The 15,379-nt window shown below is 38.5% G+C and overlaps 8 protein-coding genes across 8 annotated transcripts; 3 read left to right on the top strand and 5 right to left on the bottom strand.

Moving 5' to 3' along the window:
* Positions 1-329: 329 nt before the first annotated feature.
* ria1 (GTPase Ria1) lies at positions 330-3,393 on the bottom strand (the record flags this gene model as incomplete). Its single annotated transcript, XM_056182971.1, has 2 exons — positions 330-3,242; positions 3,298-3,393. 2 exons carry the CDS (start codon positions 3,391-3,393, stop codon positions 330-332), a joined length of 3,009 nt encoding a protein of 1,002 aa, XP_056039397.1.
* Positions 3,394-3,623: 230 nt separating this feature from the next.
* On the bottom strand, positions 3,624-5,491 carry spb70 (DNA polymerase alpha B-subunit; the record flags this gene model as incomplete). The annotated part of the gene is made up of 4 exons (XM_056182970.1): positions 3,624-3,794; positions 3,841-4,149; positions 4,201-5,185; positions 5,229-5,491. 4 exons carry the CDS (start codon positions 5,489-5,491, stop codon positions 3,624-3,626), a joined length of 1,728 nt encoding a protein of 575 aa, XP_056039160.1.
* A 1,844-nt stretch (positions 5,492-7,335) lies between these two features.
* SOMG_04182 (Ser-Thr-rich glycosyl-phosphatidyl-inositol-anchored membrane family) lies at positions 7,336-8,106 on the top strand (the record flags this gene model as incomplete). The annotated part of the gene is made up of 1 exon (XM_056182969.1): positions 7,336-8,106. The coding sequence occupies one exon, from the start codon at positions 7,336-7,338 to the stop codon at positions 8,104-8,106; it is 771 nt and encodes a 256-aa protein (XP_056039057.1).
* Positions 8,107-8,958: 852 nt separating this feature from the next.
* Positions 8,959-9,466, bottom strand: toa2 (transcription factor TFIIA complex small subunit Toa2; the record flags this gene model as incomplete). Its single annotated transcript, XM_056182968.1, has 3 exons — positions 8,959-9,165; positions 9,236-9,317; positions 9,432-9,466. 3 exons carry the CDS (start codon positions 9,464-9,466, stop codon positions 8,959-8,961), a joined length of 324 nt encoding a protein of 107 aa, XP_056039149.1.
* Positions 9,467-9,623: 157 nt separating this feature from the next.
* SOMG_04180 (uncharacterized protein) lies at positions 9,624-9,841 on the top strand (the record flags this gene model as incomplete). Its single annotated transcript, XM_056182967.1, has 2 exons — positions 9,624-9,632; positions 9,671-9,841. The coding sequence occupies 2 exons, from the start codon at positions 9,624-9,626 to the stop codon at positions 9,839-9,841; spliced, it is 180 nt and encodes a 59-aa protein (XP_056039401.1).
* A 563-nt stretch (positions 9,842-10,404) lies between these two features.
* Positions 10,405-11,967, bottom strand: SOMG_04179 (transmembrane transporter; the record flags this gene model as incomplete). Its single annotated transcript, XM_056182966.1, has 1 exon — positions 10,405-11,967. The coding sequence occupies one exon, from the start codon at positions 11,965-11,967 to the stop codon at positions 10,405-10,407; it is 1,563 nt and encodes a 520-aa protein (XP_056039070.1).
* A 208-nt stretch (positions 11,968-12,175) lies between these two features.
* Positions 12,176-12,508, bottom strand: SOMG_04178 (uncharacterized protein; the record flags this gene model as incomplete). Its single annotated transcript, XM_056182965.1, has 2 exons — positions 12,176-12,355; positions 12,431-12,508. The coding sequence occupies 2 exons, from the start codon at positions 12,506-12,508 to the stop codon at positions 12,176-12,178; spliced, it is 258 nt and encodes an 85-aa protein (XP_056039071.1).
* Positions 12,509-13,331: 823 nt separating this feature from the next.
* Positions 13,332-15,017, top strand: mae2 (malic enzyme, malate dehydrogenase (oxaloacetate decarboxylating), Mae2; the record flags this gene model as incomplete). Its single annotated transcript, XM_056182964.1, has 1 exon — positions 13,332-15,017. The coding sequence occupies one exon, from the start codon at positions 13,332-13,334 to the stop codon at positions 15,015-15,017; it is 1,686 nt and encodes a 561-aa protein (XP_056039065.1).
* Positions 15,018-15,379: the final 362 nt, after the last annotated feature.

The following is a 15,379-nucleotide window of genomic DNA, read 5'->3' as shown; positions in this document are numbered from 1 at the left end:
GAAAAATTATAGGTAAAAGCAAATTATTTTTTGAGTAGTAGTGGTTTTTGTTTATATTAATAAGCGCGACGCATCTAAATTAAAAATTTCGCTAATTAAATGAGTTCATAATATATTATTATGGAGGGATCTGAAATCCAAATTGCTTCTGATGTGAAGTGCCTTATATTTGTAGTTTTTGTCGGTTTTAATTCTGTAACAAAGTTGGAATACCAATAAACATAAAATTCCAAAATTTATTAAAAACTTCTGTACATAACTTTTTCCGAAACATTTTTTCCCGATTCATACTTGTAATATCAAATAAATTATTTTCGACTTGTTTAGTTCTAATGTTTTAAAGTTCTCTGCTTTTCAGCTTTTTCTACTACTTTTTGTTCGACAAGTAAACCCTTCCTTCTTCGAACATTCAACATATAGCGTTTTGCAATATTTTCACGATCAGCGAGTTCACCCAAATCCTCTAATTCTTCTTCTGTTGTGGGAACCCAAAATGGATTCTCGTCAAGCATTTCGAATCCGTGGAAAATGAGTTGGGGATACGCAGCACCAGATGTACGCTTTAAAATCTCAACTGCAAAACCAAACGATTCCACAACAGGAATCACAGCTTTTACAACAAAAAATGGAGTTCCTTCTTTCATTTCTTCGTCTACAATCCGACCTCTCCTCTTGGTAACCACGCCATATACTCTGCCCAAAACTTCAGCAGTAGCCTGGACATCGCACGAATACATAGCAAGTAATAACCTTGGCGACCAGGCAAGGAATCCTTGTTTAATTGCCTCACGTACAGCGGAAATAACTTGCCCAGGGATCTGTGGGTTACCGATAGTAAGCAATTCATTATCTTTTTCAGCATTTTCTATTTCAATAGATTCAACGGAAACACAGATGCCTTGTACAGGTTCGGCACATAGTGGTCCTTGCTGCGTAGAAATCTGAAAGGCAGTAGCAATATACTCACCAAGATCAAAGGGAATAAGCCTAGATCCATCACTTTCCTGGCGTACCGTTTTCATCAATCCGGTCTTATCGATTAAGATATTGGGGCCTACTCGCTTTGGACCAAAAGACATTATCGAGTCAAGGTATTCAACAATGTTATTATCTGGGGACGCCTCAGATAACAATTTATGAATACTTATAACAAAGTCTTCTGAACTAAGAATTTCTTCTTTCTGCTTTTGAACGTCGGAACAGTCATTATCGCCATTTTTTCCTTTTTTCGAAATATTATGCATAAATGACTCGATTGTTTTTTCATGATTCAATAAGAAGTTCACTAAATCACTAGATAATGGAGTTACAGAAAGCTTTATCTGAATACCACCAGATGCGACGGATGTACTTACAAACCCGACTGGAGTCTCCTTGTCCTTGGCAGTTATATCGGGACCTGCAATTGTCGTTTCACGGAAAGGAACAATTGGTTGGGAAGCTTGTATTTCAATTTTAGCAAATCTTTCTCGTAAGTCTTTGAGACAACGTTCCAGATGAATTTCACCAGCGCACATAATTACATGCTCGCCATTTTCTTCCGCTGCGATTTGGACACATGGATCGGACTGGTTTAACATTTCTAATCCGGCAGCCAACTTATTCATCTCATAAGGGCGTGCCGGTTCAACAGCAACACGTACGATGGGTTCCATTTGCTGAGACACACCAACCAAATTTGGTCCTCCTGGTACAGAGCACAAAGTAGCAGTTCTTAAGACAATTCCTGCCAAACCGCCAATAGCAAATACATTACCGGCAGGTACAGTGTCTAATGGAAAAAGTTCTTGACCCATCATTAAGTATAGGGATTCAATCGTAACTTTGGTAACATGTTCATCTGGGTTTGCCGGATCGTATTTCGGGCCGTAAACGTAAACTTGTTGACCAACAGAGATGGTACCACTGTAAATACGAGCAAACCCAACAAAGACGTCTTTTTCTTCTTCCTCTTCATAACCTCTGTTTTCCAAATTCTCTTTTGATTCATTTGTTTGTTCATTTTCGTTAATTGACAAGGATCCCACTGAATTTTCTACAGAACCAGCCAATTTAGCCTGTCTCAATTCACGCATTTGCTCAGCCGTAAGCTGTCGGCGTTTTTGGTGTGGAAGATCTCTTTCAGAGTAAGCAACCATTTTACTAATGTAAGCCAACATCGGTTCTTCTTTATTAGCTTTACAGTGAGACATAGCTGTTGCTATGTTCGGGTCCACATTTTCAAAGTGTGGGGTGGTCTTTAAAACTTTCAATGCACGATCTTTCTGTGCATCTATGGGACAAGGAATTTTTCGAATGGCTGTCAGCAGAATTGCAGTCGAAAGAGGTAGCCATTGTTGAAATACTGCTAATAGCAGATTTCTGGGATCTTTCGATCTCATGTCACGAGGAAGGACTTTTATGTTTAGTGTTTTGACAATTTTCTCAATTTTATCCAAATCACGCTCTACGATGGCTGAATTATAGACTGCCCAAATATTATCAAGAACAAACTGAACGAATAATGGCTTTAAGCGTCGACCTTGAAGATGCTTTGCTTGAAGGATACGCTTGGTTTTTGGGTCCAAATAGTAATCTCCCCATAAGCATTTAGTAAGAACACTAGACTTCATTCCGAGCTTTTTTTCATAAAAATCTGCAAACTGATCTAGAAAGAAAGCCCAACCATCGGATGCACTTGCAAAAATTACATTGCCTTGCTCGGGAGAGAAATAGATGCCCTCATCGCTAGCTTCCTCCTCTGTTTCATCTAAATTCATCAACTCTCCTCTATAAAATGTACCTATTACCGCATTGACTTGTTCAACAAGGCGAAGCAAATGGTGATGGGCTTCGATGGGGGATAATTTTAGTTCAGTCACAAGCCTGTCCATCTTGTTAATGACCAGCACCATTTTTATTCTATCGACCCAAGCTTGACGAAGAACCGTTATTGTCTGACTGCATACTCCTTCAACAGCGTCAATTAGGATGAAGGCACCATCGCACAAACGAGACGCAGATGAAACTTCTGAACTGAAATCAACATGACCAGGAGAATCGATAAGATTAATTAAGTAATCATTTTCAGTCGCTTTTTCTCTATTTTGGCTAATAACCTTGAAAAATAATGAAATCGCACTAGATTTCATCGTAATTCCTCTAGTTATTTCATCTTCACGAAAGTCAAGATAACGAACCGTTCCTGCTAATTTACTAGAAATAATTCCATTTGTAGCCAAAAGACTGTCAGCCAATGTAGTCTATAATTTGCTTGATTAGTATGAGTTGGAAAAATGCAGTAAAGTTGTCCTATACCTTTCCATGATCCACATGAGCCAACAAAGTAAAGTTTCTTATGTTATTTTGATTGCTTTGAAGAGGGGCTAAGCGTTCAGGCGGAATCACTGGCATCCTGAATCTATTTTATGGATGAGGTTGCAAGAAGTAGACGAGAATGTTACGAATACCAAAATATAATTAAAAAGAGGGTTTCGTTGGACCTTGCTATACATCATTTTTACGATAAATTTGTAAAGAACGATAGTTAGAAACAAAAACATAACAAATGAATCTGTATTTCCATGTATTATAACAGTAAGCTGAAGTTCTATAAGCAATCCATGATACAGGAAATGACAGTTTTATAACTTTACAATTTCAACTTTAGTACGAGATTGAGCATTATGTAGAAGGTCACTAGGAGGAATTGAAGAATCAAGAGGATAAGGAAGAATTGTTAGCTTTGTAAAAGATCCCAGACCGATTCCTTTCGTAGCTTTTCCGGGATTAATAGATATCACGTTTTCAACAATCTATATTAAACTCGTTAGAATTTACAAGCTATATGAACAAACTTACCTTTGCAAAGTATCTCATATCGCTAGGTAAAATAAGGATATCTGGGACAGTTTGAAGTAGCTCTCCAAGTTTTAAATGTGAAATGTCGATATTTGACGGATTACCTCTGTCTAGAGAACCACCCGGAAACAAAGGGTAAAAATGCCTTTGATGAATGACATGAGCTACTAATCGGGAAAAAAGGTTTCCATGCTTTGGAGTTCGGAAAAGTTCTTCCTTGGAGGTGTGTAGTAAAATGTCATTCGTGGATATACCGAAAACAACTTCATTTACTGAGAAAATGCAAGGGTTCGGAAAGCATGTAAAGTTCTATAAGGTTAGTAAAAATCCAAGTAACTATAAAAAAAGTTATAGACGTACAGATGGGAGCCCTAGTGTATGACGATCGAATGTGTCTTGAGGCCAAGCGGGATGACTAGAAATGGCATCGTTGATGTGAGGTAGGAGAATGCATTTGCAAGAAATTTTGGAAAGGATTGGGGTAACGCGTTCTTTAAAGAAGTCTTCAAGTGAAGTCGCTTGTGTATCAGAGATATTTCCTGTGGAGAGGATAGGGTGGTTGATGTCGATGAATGGGCCTGTCAGGATCACCAAATCGGCAGGGTTCTCTAGCAAATAAGACACCAAGACTTTTAAAGGGGTAAAAGAAAGATCATCTCGGAGAGACCAAGGACCCGAAGCCACATAGACAGAAATGGGTTGATTGTTCTCTTGGTTGTTGTGGTTTTCAATTTCTTCTTTAGAAGAAACAGGGAATGGAAGAGGAGGAAATGGCAAAATCTCTTTGGCAACAAACACTTTACCACTAGGATTGGACCCTTTGAGAGCGATAATTTGCCCTGGAAAGATGGAGTAATTTAATACTTCATCTAATTTAAGTGAGACTCTGGCGCCAGCGCCTAGTCTTCTTGAAGTTTCTAATAGTATACTATTAGAGTTAAGGCGTCCACCGACAGTGTTGCTATCAACGACGACTCTTCCAACCACGGTAACCATTTCCTGTGTAAGCTCGCTTGGATTTGCAAGGTCATCATCAGCAATTTTATAGTGTTCACAAACTATACCACTGAAAAGATCGATTCGGTCATCAAGAACTTCAGATGAGTCTTGGAGTTTTTGGAACATGATCCGATAATGATATGCTTTTGGATCAATATATGCTGTTATTTCAGGTGAAGATGGTTTTGGAACATTAGCGGAAGTAGATGCTGAGGGTAAACTTGCGTTGAGAGTTTCAAGGATACGGCCAGACTCACCGGTGAGACTTGGTACATCGGAAGCGGGTGGTACAGGTTGGCTTGAGGCGTTATTTTTCAAATTCTGGGATTTAGCAGGTAAACCAAGACTAAATAAAAGTTAGAAACTATCAAAAGGAATCAATGCCTTACATATTTTCAAAGTTCATCCCAGTCTTTGTTTTTATGTGTCGCTTTTCTGGTTTTTCTCGTAAAGTAGCCCTTACCTGACGCTCCATTTGAGTCCGCGTATCTGCGGCAAACGCTCTGAAGTTATCCAAGTTTAGGACAGGCTTATTTCCACGCTGCAGACACCAGGACTCCCATTTGTAAAACATCATTTGCTCGTCCATTCCGCAGCTTTGTAGAAGAGTGTTTTTCTCCTCAAGAAGTGCTTGATCCGGAGGGAATTCCATTGTATACCAAAAATTCTTTCAATAATCGTTGAGCGAGTCCGTTGAATTTTTCGTTTAGCAAAAGGAAAGAAAAACCATAAAATAGTCAAAGATAAACAAAATTGAAGTCCCTTTCTCTATGATTCACTTAAATATCCTTGTTTCATAAAAAAAAGGTTTGTTTACGCGTCTTGGAAAAGGCCTATGGTGTAGAGGTGAAAGAGGTAGTAAGGCAGGTCAGAGAGTGTTGCATGTTTTTCTTTTCGATCAACATTAGTTGAAAGTAGAAATGATTCTCTTCTAAATTCATTTTTATTCTTTTAAAAAAGAAGAAACAACAAAAGGAAAAAAAGGAAAAAGAAACGGCGCGTTTCTCTAATTTACTCGTACTTGTATGGCGTTCAAGTAGTTCTTATATACTTATATATTTACCTATCTTAAGAATAATATTGAAGAAAAATCGTCCAAGAGTAGTGCAATGAAGCGTCTTACTTATGAGGTAGATAAATAAGGAACAAACAAATTTTGTCACCCACTGTGTCTTTCAGCAGCGCTATTGTAACAAGTCTCTGCTAGGGAAGAAATAGGACAGCTAAGTTTATGAGAGTGGCCGAAGGAATGCATTGCTGGCATTGGGCATCAGTTTCCGCATGAACTTTTTAGTTCCCCAATGGATGTTTGGTTGAACGACGAAAATGCGTAGATAGCCTTGTTTAGCGAAACTGAACCGTTTACCCAGCAGTCTATCGATGATTGTTTTGCTTACTGTAGCCAAGTTCATGGTACCGTTTGCCAGTACTGAATATATGTCGCATCGTCAATATCATCCACAGTATGCAGAGCGCAGTCAATGTAACTGGGATCTAGTTTTAAGTTTCCATAACAGAATTAGAAGGTATGTGTCGCTGATAATGCTAACCAAGCTATGGCTGAACAAGTCGACTTTCAGTCAACCCTTCGAACGGAAGAATTCCCACCATAGAATACATAAAGGAACGTATAAAAAAACACCTTACGACTTAAAATGGCCAAAGCTAGTCTTTCGTTTGTTTGTTTGGTTTGTTTATGTCTGATTTACAATATTCTACTCTGTAATATAATATTCGAGTACCGGATGTTCTTTAAACACTAAGACGTTTGAGGAGGAGATATAAGGTTGAAAATGTATCAATGATATTCTCATAGATTAAATGAAGCCTATAAATGCAAAAGAGCAAAATCAAGCATTATTTTTTGCCATAATTCGAAAAAAAACCTTTTCGTTATTTAGAATCTTAAAGTAAACTCTATTTTAATTATTTATTATAGCGAACTCCATTAGCTACCGATTTCGTCAACTCAAAATAATAACGAACGAGAAGGTATTCTTCGTGCGGAGCGAGGATGAAACATAGAAAAGAGGTGACTTCCAGGGCTTCATTGGAGAATGGCATTCAATGAAAATACAGGAAATATACTAGAAATTTACGTTCTGGATCAGAGTGTTAAGTATGTTTGTTGTTTGTTTGTAATATAATAACTTTTGAGGGGTAGGTAGCAATCTGGGTGGGGTAATAGCTTTTGTTTGTTTACAAAAATCGATCGAATTTGCGGTTTGGGTTTATCAGTTTTGTTTACTTTTTTGTCTATATATAGTCTCGATTCCACACTTTTTCTACTTTTCTATCGATATCAAAAAGGAATAAGTATTAATTATCCTAAAGCATTTTAGCGACCATTCGCATCTTGATCAATCATCCTTAGAACTGTACGTTCATCTTTAGTATCATATCCACAAGCAAGCATTATTGTCGAGAAATTTTGCTGCATCTCTTAATCAAGAAACTCTTATTTTCAATCTTTAAATCTCGTTTGTATCAATCAAGATGATCCTAACAAATTTGGTGGTGTTTGCTTTCGTCGCCTGCTCTCTGACTATTCATATCACCAGCCCTTCCCAAAGTACGCAATGGGAAATCAAGGATAATCATACAATAACGTGGGATTATGTCCGAACAGACAAACCGTTCGTCGGAGTATACTTGACCAACTATGTCAACTTTCCAATCTTGAACAGGTTGGTTGCTAAGATTAATCTCACCGAAAGTAAGGTTACCGTAAATACCAGCGACTGGCCTACTGGTAATGGTTTCCGTATCAATCTGGGTAATCCCGAGAGTCCCGAGGAAATCTATGCTCAGTCTGACGAATTCACTCTTTTGCCTTCAAGCGACAATGCCTCCCCTGCTCTATCATTTTCGAGTAATGTCCCTGCCTCTTCTAATGTCCCTGCCTCTTCTAATGCCACCACCTCTCATAAAACGTCCCAGTCTAAAACTGATTCTTCCACGTTGAGTTCTTGGTACGCTGGTTCTTCTACATCCTTTCCTATCTCTTCCCAGCCAGTTGCTAGCGTTAGTGCCATTGCAGCCCCATATGGAAATATAAGCAACTCCTCCAATGCGGGAAGCAACTTCAGCAATTACAGCAACTTCAGCAACTTTAACAATTCTAGCAAATTCGGAAATTACAGCAATTCCACCACTTCTCTTGCCCGGAACAACGCAGTTCAATCTGGCAGTTCCTCCATACATGGCTTGTTCCAAACAAGCCTGTTTGGTTTGATTGGAGCAGCAACTTTCTTCATAATTAACTAGAATCCTCGTCTATTTGACATTCACCTTTAAAGATTGCAGGTCCATCCTTGTGCGCCGTGCTCAATTTTTTATTTTCGTTTACGCCAAGCAATCCTGATCACATTGCTTTCGTGTGATTTATTTGTTTCTTTAATAACGTCCGTTTTCAACGAAATTGAGGGGTAATTATTCCGCTTACCGTTACTTTTATATTTGCGTTTTTTCTTACTAACAGTTTTTGATGAATGAAAACGCATCATAATAGGCTACGAAAGGGAATAGCACCATGTACGAAATAGAAACGAATCGAATAAAGAACAAATGAATATCCGACAACTTATTCACATATTCAATCAACTAAAATACAAGTAGTGGATGGAAAACGCTTGGTGCAAGATGAAAACACCAAATATCTCGAAAAATCTACCACAAAAGAAAGATCATTTGTAAGCCAAATGTCGCAAAGTTCAGCATAGTTACGTTAAAAGAAGGGTAAACCAATCCTTTAACGTCGGCGACAATACATACACGGTGCAACGAAATTATTAAAGATAACAATGTAAAGTAGACAGTTTGGAAGAACTGTAAATAATTAAGAGACAACAAACAATGTCAAGAAAGGGAATTCTAAAGTTACAACAAGCCATTGGTCATCATGGAAGCATGAAAGAAAAATCAACGGAAAAAAATCAAAACGAGTTATCCAAAAGACATTAAATCAAAGGTTTAATACAGTGAGGCTAGAAAGGCACAATTGAACGAAACTGTACATCCAAGACTTTCGTTCCCAATACCGAAAAATCATGACAAGTGCAAGGTAGTTCATGACATAGCGAAATCATGAAACAGTCCTTTATTTATGATATTTACCAATCAGCGATTTGCTGAAGAATCGCGGGTTGCACAAGCGACAATCCGAATCTTATTGCTTGTCACGGTTTCGTTATCAAACCGGAAATTTGGATTTTTTATAATAAACGTCCAAACTTCGTCGCAAAACCGGTATGTATCAAGGTGTCCCTTAAACGTCAGGCGAGCCCGTACTTTTTCAGCCAACGCTTCTGTCATGCTTTTATCAAACTATGAATGAGCGTGTTAGCTAGCGGCGTCAAACTAAAGACAGGGTCTTGTTTTGGCAATTTATACTTACGTTGAAAAGAACTTTCATAGCCAGCTGTGGGGATATTTTCCCTTGGGAAATCAAATCATCCAATGCATCAGTCAATGAAATTCTAAACATTTTTCCATTAGTACGTGAATTAAAACTACCAACGCGAATCCGTCAAAGGTCCATACCCTATGCTGTAAAAGTTAGCCAAGCACAAAAAACTAAATAAAGAAGTTACCTGCTACGTCTGTATAGTTCGTAATATTGCGACATTGGTTTAATTGATCTTGGAAATAGACACGCAGTGTTTAGCTAAGGGCAAGTTTGAATATTGTGGTTCGCCCCCCGCTGGTGAAACATTTTATAGTACCACGGAATACTGCGTTAATGTTTATTCCATGCGTAGTAGAGGACGATAACGATAAGCTGGATGCCCTATGTTAGTAAATAAATATTAATATTTCTAACATAGTGCAGACCCAAACAAAGGCCGGCTATGATCAGCAAGACAAATTAAATCGTATTCACAATGGTAAATTTAAAATCAAGTTTATTCTACCATTTTTTGTTCGTGTACGATCTGTTTCTTGTAATCAGAATACTGTTGTGATTCTTTTTGGCGCCGACTTGCTTCAAAACAATTTTTAATAGTTTGTTATCTTTAAGCGGCTTATTTTTATTTCTTCAATGTTAAGATCTCGTCTTCTATTCTATGTGGAAACTTCAATGGCAAATTAGCATAATCCTGATAGAAACATAGAAACCTTTGCATAAAAAATTTTTTTGGATAAAACTGGATTGTTTTGCAAGACTCATTCACCATCTAGATAAAGGAATAACCCCGAGTTCAATGTTTAACACGTAGCTTGGAGCTTTTTGAGTGAAAGGAAAGTTTACACAGGAATTATTCATGAGATCGATAATCAAGTTATGATTATATACAAAAAGTAATGAGGCTCTATTTGTGACGTTAAGTCCAATAAGTGCGCAATTTCTAAGCATTATTGACAAAAAATGATAAAATAAAAACCGTAAACAACATAGGATATCGCGAATACCAATTCATGCCACTGGAAAAGGAGAAGAGAAATATACGTGGAAATAATTTAACGAAAAAGGTATACGCTCAGATGCTACTATACATACCCATGGCTCAACAACAAATTCAATAGGAAAGAAAATGATAAGGAAAGAGCGAGAGGGAAAAAGTCCTAGAATCGTAACTGGATAATGCTAAATAAAACATTCTGTAAAACATGAATACCAACAAAAATGAAAGCTGGTATCATGTCTGGATATTCGACGAAATCGCGGATAGCTTCCAAAGAAACTTCGAAATCATAATATTTACTCATAATCAACCGAGTAAAGTAGGCAGCAATAAGCTCGCTTGCCCACACCGCAGAAGAAGCATAAAAGGTAAGCTTAAAACTATACGGACTGTCCTTCGCAAAGGTGAAATATGGATAAATTGCGGCATTCGGTCCAAAATGCAGGATAACAGACCAGCCTAAAAATGAAAGCATACTGAGGTTGGAAGCAACACACTTCACGTAAAAGTTTCTGCCCATATTTTTTCGATATACAGCGTAGGGGTCTAGACTATTTGTGAGGGATTTATTAAAGTGATATGCTGTGCGTGACATTAAAATCAAAGGCACGACAGTCATCATGGTAAGAGAAGAGGCAATTTGTACAAGAACGAACTGTTGAGGCGATTCGAGTCTGGCATACAAATTGCGCACATAAACCTGGAGAGTAAGCTCGAAATAGAGCTTGAAGACAGAAACAAGAGCGTAAGAGTGGGTCTTTGTGTTCAAAATCCAGGACGAAACCAAATTGCACAAACTAACGGTACACATCCATGAATACACATATGCAATGGCGACACTGGAGCTGTGAGGAAGTGTGGACATGTAGATATTGGTAAGGTATTCACCGGCTAGGTAAACGACGAGGGTAACGCAAAGAACGATAATAAACCAAGAATAATGAGCATAGGCATCTTTCCAGCCTATGGTTTCCAAGACAGCGTTACTTCGAACGTTGGGTTCAAGTAGGGACAACTGAGACAAAAATTGAGTTGTGCGGCGAGAATGCTTATTCCACAGTTTTGAAAAGGAGATTCCAATAGGGATGATCATGGAAATGAACATCAAGGTAATCCAAGTGAAAGTAATTTGACGCCAAGCAGTAAAATAGACGGCCAAGCTACCGACGAGGATACTAAAGGCCCAAAACAATATATAACTCATTGTGCCGCCAAGTTTACTGGAAAACCAATTGACAGAGTATATATGAAAGAGTTTTGTAATCCACAACAAACCGACGGCATTGTAGATACCGTAATAAAAAAAAAGAAAAAACCAAAATTTTATACGAACAATACCCTGATTATCCTGATACAGTGGCATGGGGATTGCACACCAAAGAAGGACGACGCAAGGAGCGAGAACCTGCAACAAGAAATTTCGAAGCCAAAAGTTGGAGAGTTTTTTTTCGAACCGAGATCTTTCGATACCAATAAAGTAGTTGAGAGGCCAACCGGGAGTCATTTTGTTAGCATAATAAGGACCGGCGGCCAAATAAGACTGCCCATACTGGGGCTTTGGCGGTAGATACAATGCATCCTCGTTTAAAAACTCTTCTCTGTATGGAGAAGGGAGGGCACCCTCAAGGAGCTCGACTTCTTCCAATCGAGATAATTGCGAAGAAGTGTCATTTACGGAGGAGCGAGCAAACAAATGGGAGGAAGCTTCCAAGTCGTCGGACATTTTTGTGAAGAGGACATATAAAAGTATCTAAGAATAGATACAAACGTCAAAAGAAACAGAAGAAAAAATAAAAAAGTTTTAGTTTATAACCATTGAAAGTGGAAAAGAATGAAATTCTAAATCCTTTTTTACTCTTTTAAAATAAATTTTTTTTTCCTTTATGATTTCGATCAAAACCTAATTTCCTAAAAGAACAATCAAAAGACAGTCAAGACTCTAATTTTCGCGATTTAGAATCTTTCACAACAGATGTTTTTTTTGTGAATTGAAACAAAGGATCCTCGAATAAAATAGAAATAGTCCGTGTTGGTCGATGTTGACAAAACGATTGACCAGCAATTGTTTGCTTTGGTGTTTGCCAATGAATTTCAACAGGAGCTTTCGAATTCTAAGCCTTTGTTAGTAAACAAAGACAAAAGAAGGATTTTAACAAGAAATCCTAAAGTTATCATGGTTTTCTTACCAAGTTGACCAGTTGGCTCGAGGATGGTTGTTTGTTTGTTTTGTTGTTTTCTAGTAAGGAGAAAGGAGATGTTGACATGGTTGACCTTTCCTTGGATGGTGGTAGTCCTTTTTTTTTCCTAAGCCGAGCTAAGCCAAGCCAGGGACCGCTCATGCCTTGGGGGTTGAAAAAGAGTTTAAAGAGAAAGAACGCACTCTGGTATATGAGACTACCGTTTAAGAAGAGAAGATGTTCCATTGGATAGCAAATTATAGACTAGAATGATAAATTGGATAACGAAGCATAGAGCAGAGTAGAAAAAAACAAAAATTTTGATTCGATTCGTTCTTTATTTTTCCTTGGTTTCTTTTCTTTTCGTTATCTCAAGTCAGTCAGTAAGGAAGAGGAAAAACAGTATGACGAACAGTGCCAACAGTTAGGCTATGGCACGCCAAGGTAGACGAGAGGATTGGATGCTGGTTCTTCTTTTGTTTATCATCATTCCCGTCATTGATAATTGTGGATGGACTCAACGATACGTATCTTGCAGGTACGCTAAGTTTCCCCAAACGACAATACAAAAAGATCTGGCTAGGTCGAGAAACCCATCAGTACCGATCTTCATACAAAAACAATCACCACCTTCGTACGGTATATAAACAGTGCTTCCTTCTACTTGCACCCAGGAAGCACATCACCTCTTCTACCTGCATAGCTTATAGCTTTGACAAAATACAGACGTTTCCGTATAACGTACAGTATCACACGGTTCTACGTATACTCCAGTATTTAATAGCACAATTTCATACACTTTGTATTAAGAAGTTTTATTTTATTTTATTTTAATTTGTTTTTGTTTGTTCTATTTGTTTTTTGACTATACCCTATTGTCCATTGCAAAAGCAAAACAAACACTCACACCATGTCGGAAACCGAAATCAAGTGCTCTTTGAAGGGTGAAGCTTTGTTGGCAAATGCCCGCTTGAATAAGGGCACAGCTTTTACGGAAGAAGAACGTATCAAGTATGAACTTACCTCTCGTCTGCCCCCTGTTGTGGAAACCTTGCAACAACAGATTGACAGAGCCTATGAGCAATACAAATCATACGGTGAGAGAGTTTTGGAGAAAAACTTTTATTTGTCGCAATTAAGTATCCAAAACCAGACCTTGTTTTATGCTTTGCTTAGCCAACATTTAGTCGAAATGATCCCCATTATTTATACACCAACGGAGGGAGATGCTATTATGCAATACTCAGACGTATACCGTTATCCCGAGGGATGCTTTTTGGATATTGAGCACAAGGATCCTCAATACATTAAGCACCAGCTTGGTGCCTTTGGAACAAAAGATTCCGTCAAGTACATCATCCTCACCGACTCCGAAGGTATCTTGGGTATCGGTGATCAAGGTGTTGGTGGTGTCTTAATTTCCGTTGCCAAAGGTCATTTAATGACTTTGTGTGCCGGTCTTGATCCCAACAGCTTTTTACCAATTGTTTTGGATGTAGGTACTAACAACCCAAAGCATCGTTCCAATCCTCAATACATGGGTCTTAAAAGGGACCGTGTACATGGTGAAGAATATGACCAATATTTGAGCACCGTTCTCGGCTCCATAAAAGAGGTCTTTCCCCATGCCTTCATTCACTTTGAAGATTTTGGTTTGAAAAATGCTAAGCGCATATTGGACAAGTACACCAAAGAGTTTGCTTGCTTCAACGATGACATTCAAGGTACCGGTGCCGTCGCCTTGGCTGCCATTGTAGCCGCTCTCCAAGTTACAAAATCACCTTTGACCGAACAGCGCATCATGATATTCGGTGCCGGTACCGCTGGTATCGGTATTTCCAACCAAATCATCAGTGCCTTGGTTGGGGATGGCCTTTCCAAGCAACAAGCGTTCGATCGTATTTACTTGGTTGATCGCTATGGTTTATTGCTCGAAAAGCATGCTAATGTTGCCACGGAAGGTCAAAAGCCTTTCTTGAAGAAAAACGACGGTTTCCAAGATATTAAGGATGATGTTGATTTAGAGACTGCCATTTCTCGTGTGAAGCCTACTGTCTTGTTGGGTTGTTCTGGTCAAGCTGGTAAATTTACCGAAAAAGCTATGCGCGAAATGGCTAAACATGTTGAACAACCCATTATTTTCCCCATCTCGAATCCTACCAAGCTAATGGAAGCCAAACCCGATCAGATTGATGAGTGGACAAATGGAAAAGCACTCCTTGTTACCGGATCACCTCTTCCCCCTATCCAGCGTAACGGCAAGGAATACATTGTTTCCCAATGCAACAATGCTCTTCTTTATCCTGCCTTGGGAGTGGGCTGTGTGCTTTCCGGCTGCAAATTTTTGACCGATAGTATGATGAAGGCAGCTTCTGACGCCTTGGCAACCGTCCCAAAGGATTTGTTCAAGTCGGAAGAAGCTCTTTTGCCGGATTTGCAGAACGCTCGTGAAATTTCCCGTCACATTACGCTAGCTGTTTTGAAGCAAGCCAGAAAAGAAAACTTGAGTACCACTGAGTACCCCACCGATGACAAGGAATTAAGTGAATGGATTTTGAAGCACGAGTGGAATCCTACTTACAAAAAGTTCGTATAAACCTCACGCGTCCTATATCCAATTCACAGTGTTCCTGATGGACAAGTTCGAAAGAAGATGATGAAAAAGTTGTCGTCATTCATGGGTGAAGCCCATTTTTTGGATTTTTTTCAGTTAATTCTTAACCAAATATCATTCCTTTGTTCCTATTTTTAACATACATAGATGCCCGTAAATATTCACTCAAACTTTTTTATTCGTCCGCTATACTGTATAACTTGTATTCTAAAGCATCTAAACATTGCTAGTTTGAAAGATCTGTTTTCAAAACTAGGCTACATTAGAGCAAAAACCAAAAGATATTTATTTCTACAAAAAAGAAAGGAGACAATCATCACTCCTATCAAGGGTAAAAGAATTAA

Source organism: Schizosaccharomyces osmophilus, chromosome 3, assembly GCF_027921745.1.
Source record: "Schizosaccharomyces osmophilus chromosome 3, complete sequence".
Classification (NCBI taxonomy): domain Eukaryota; kingdom Fungi; phylum Ascomycota; class Schizosaccharomycetes; order Schizosaccharomycetales; family Schizosaccharomycetaceae; genus Schizosaccharomyces; species Schizosaccharomyces osmophilus.
The sequence above is the reverse complement of the archived record's forward strand: the minus strand, read 5'-3'. Positions and strand labels throughout refer to the sequence as shown.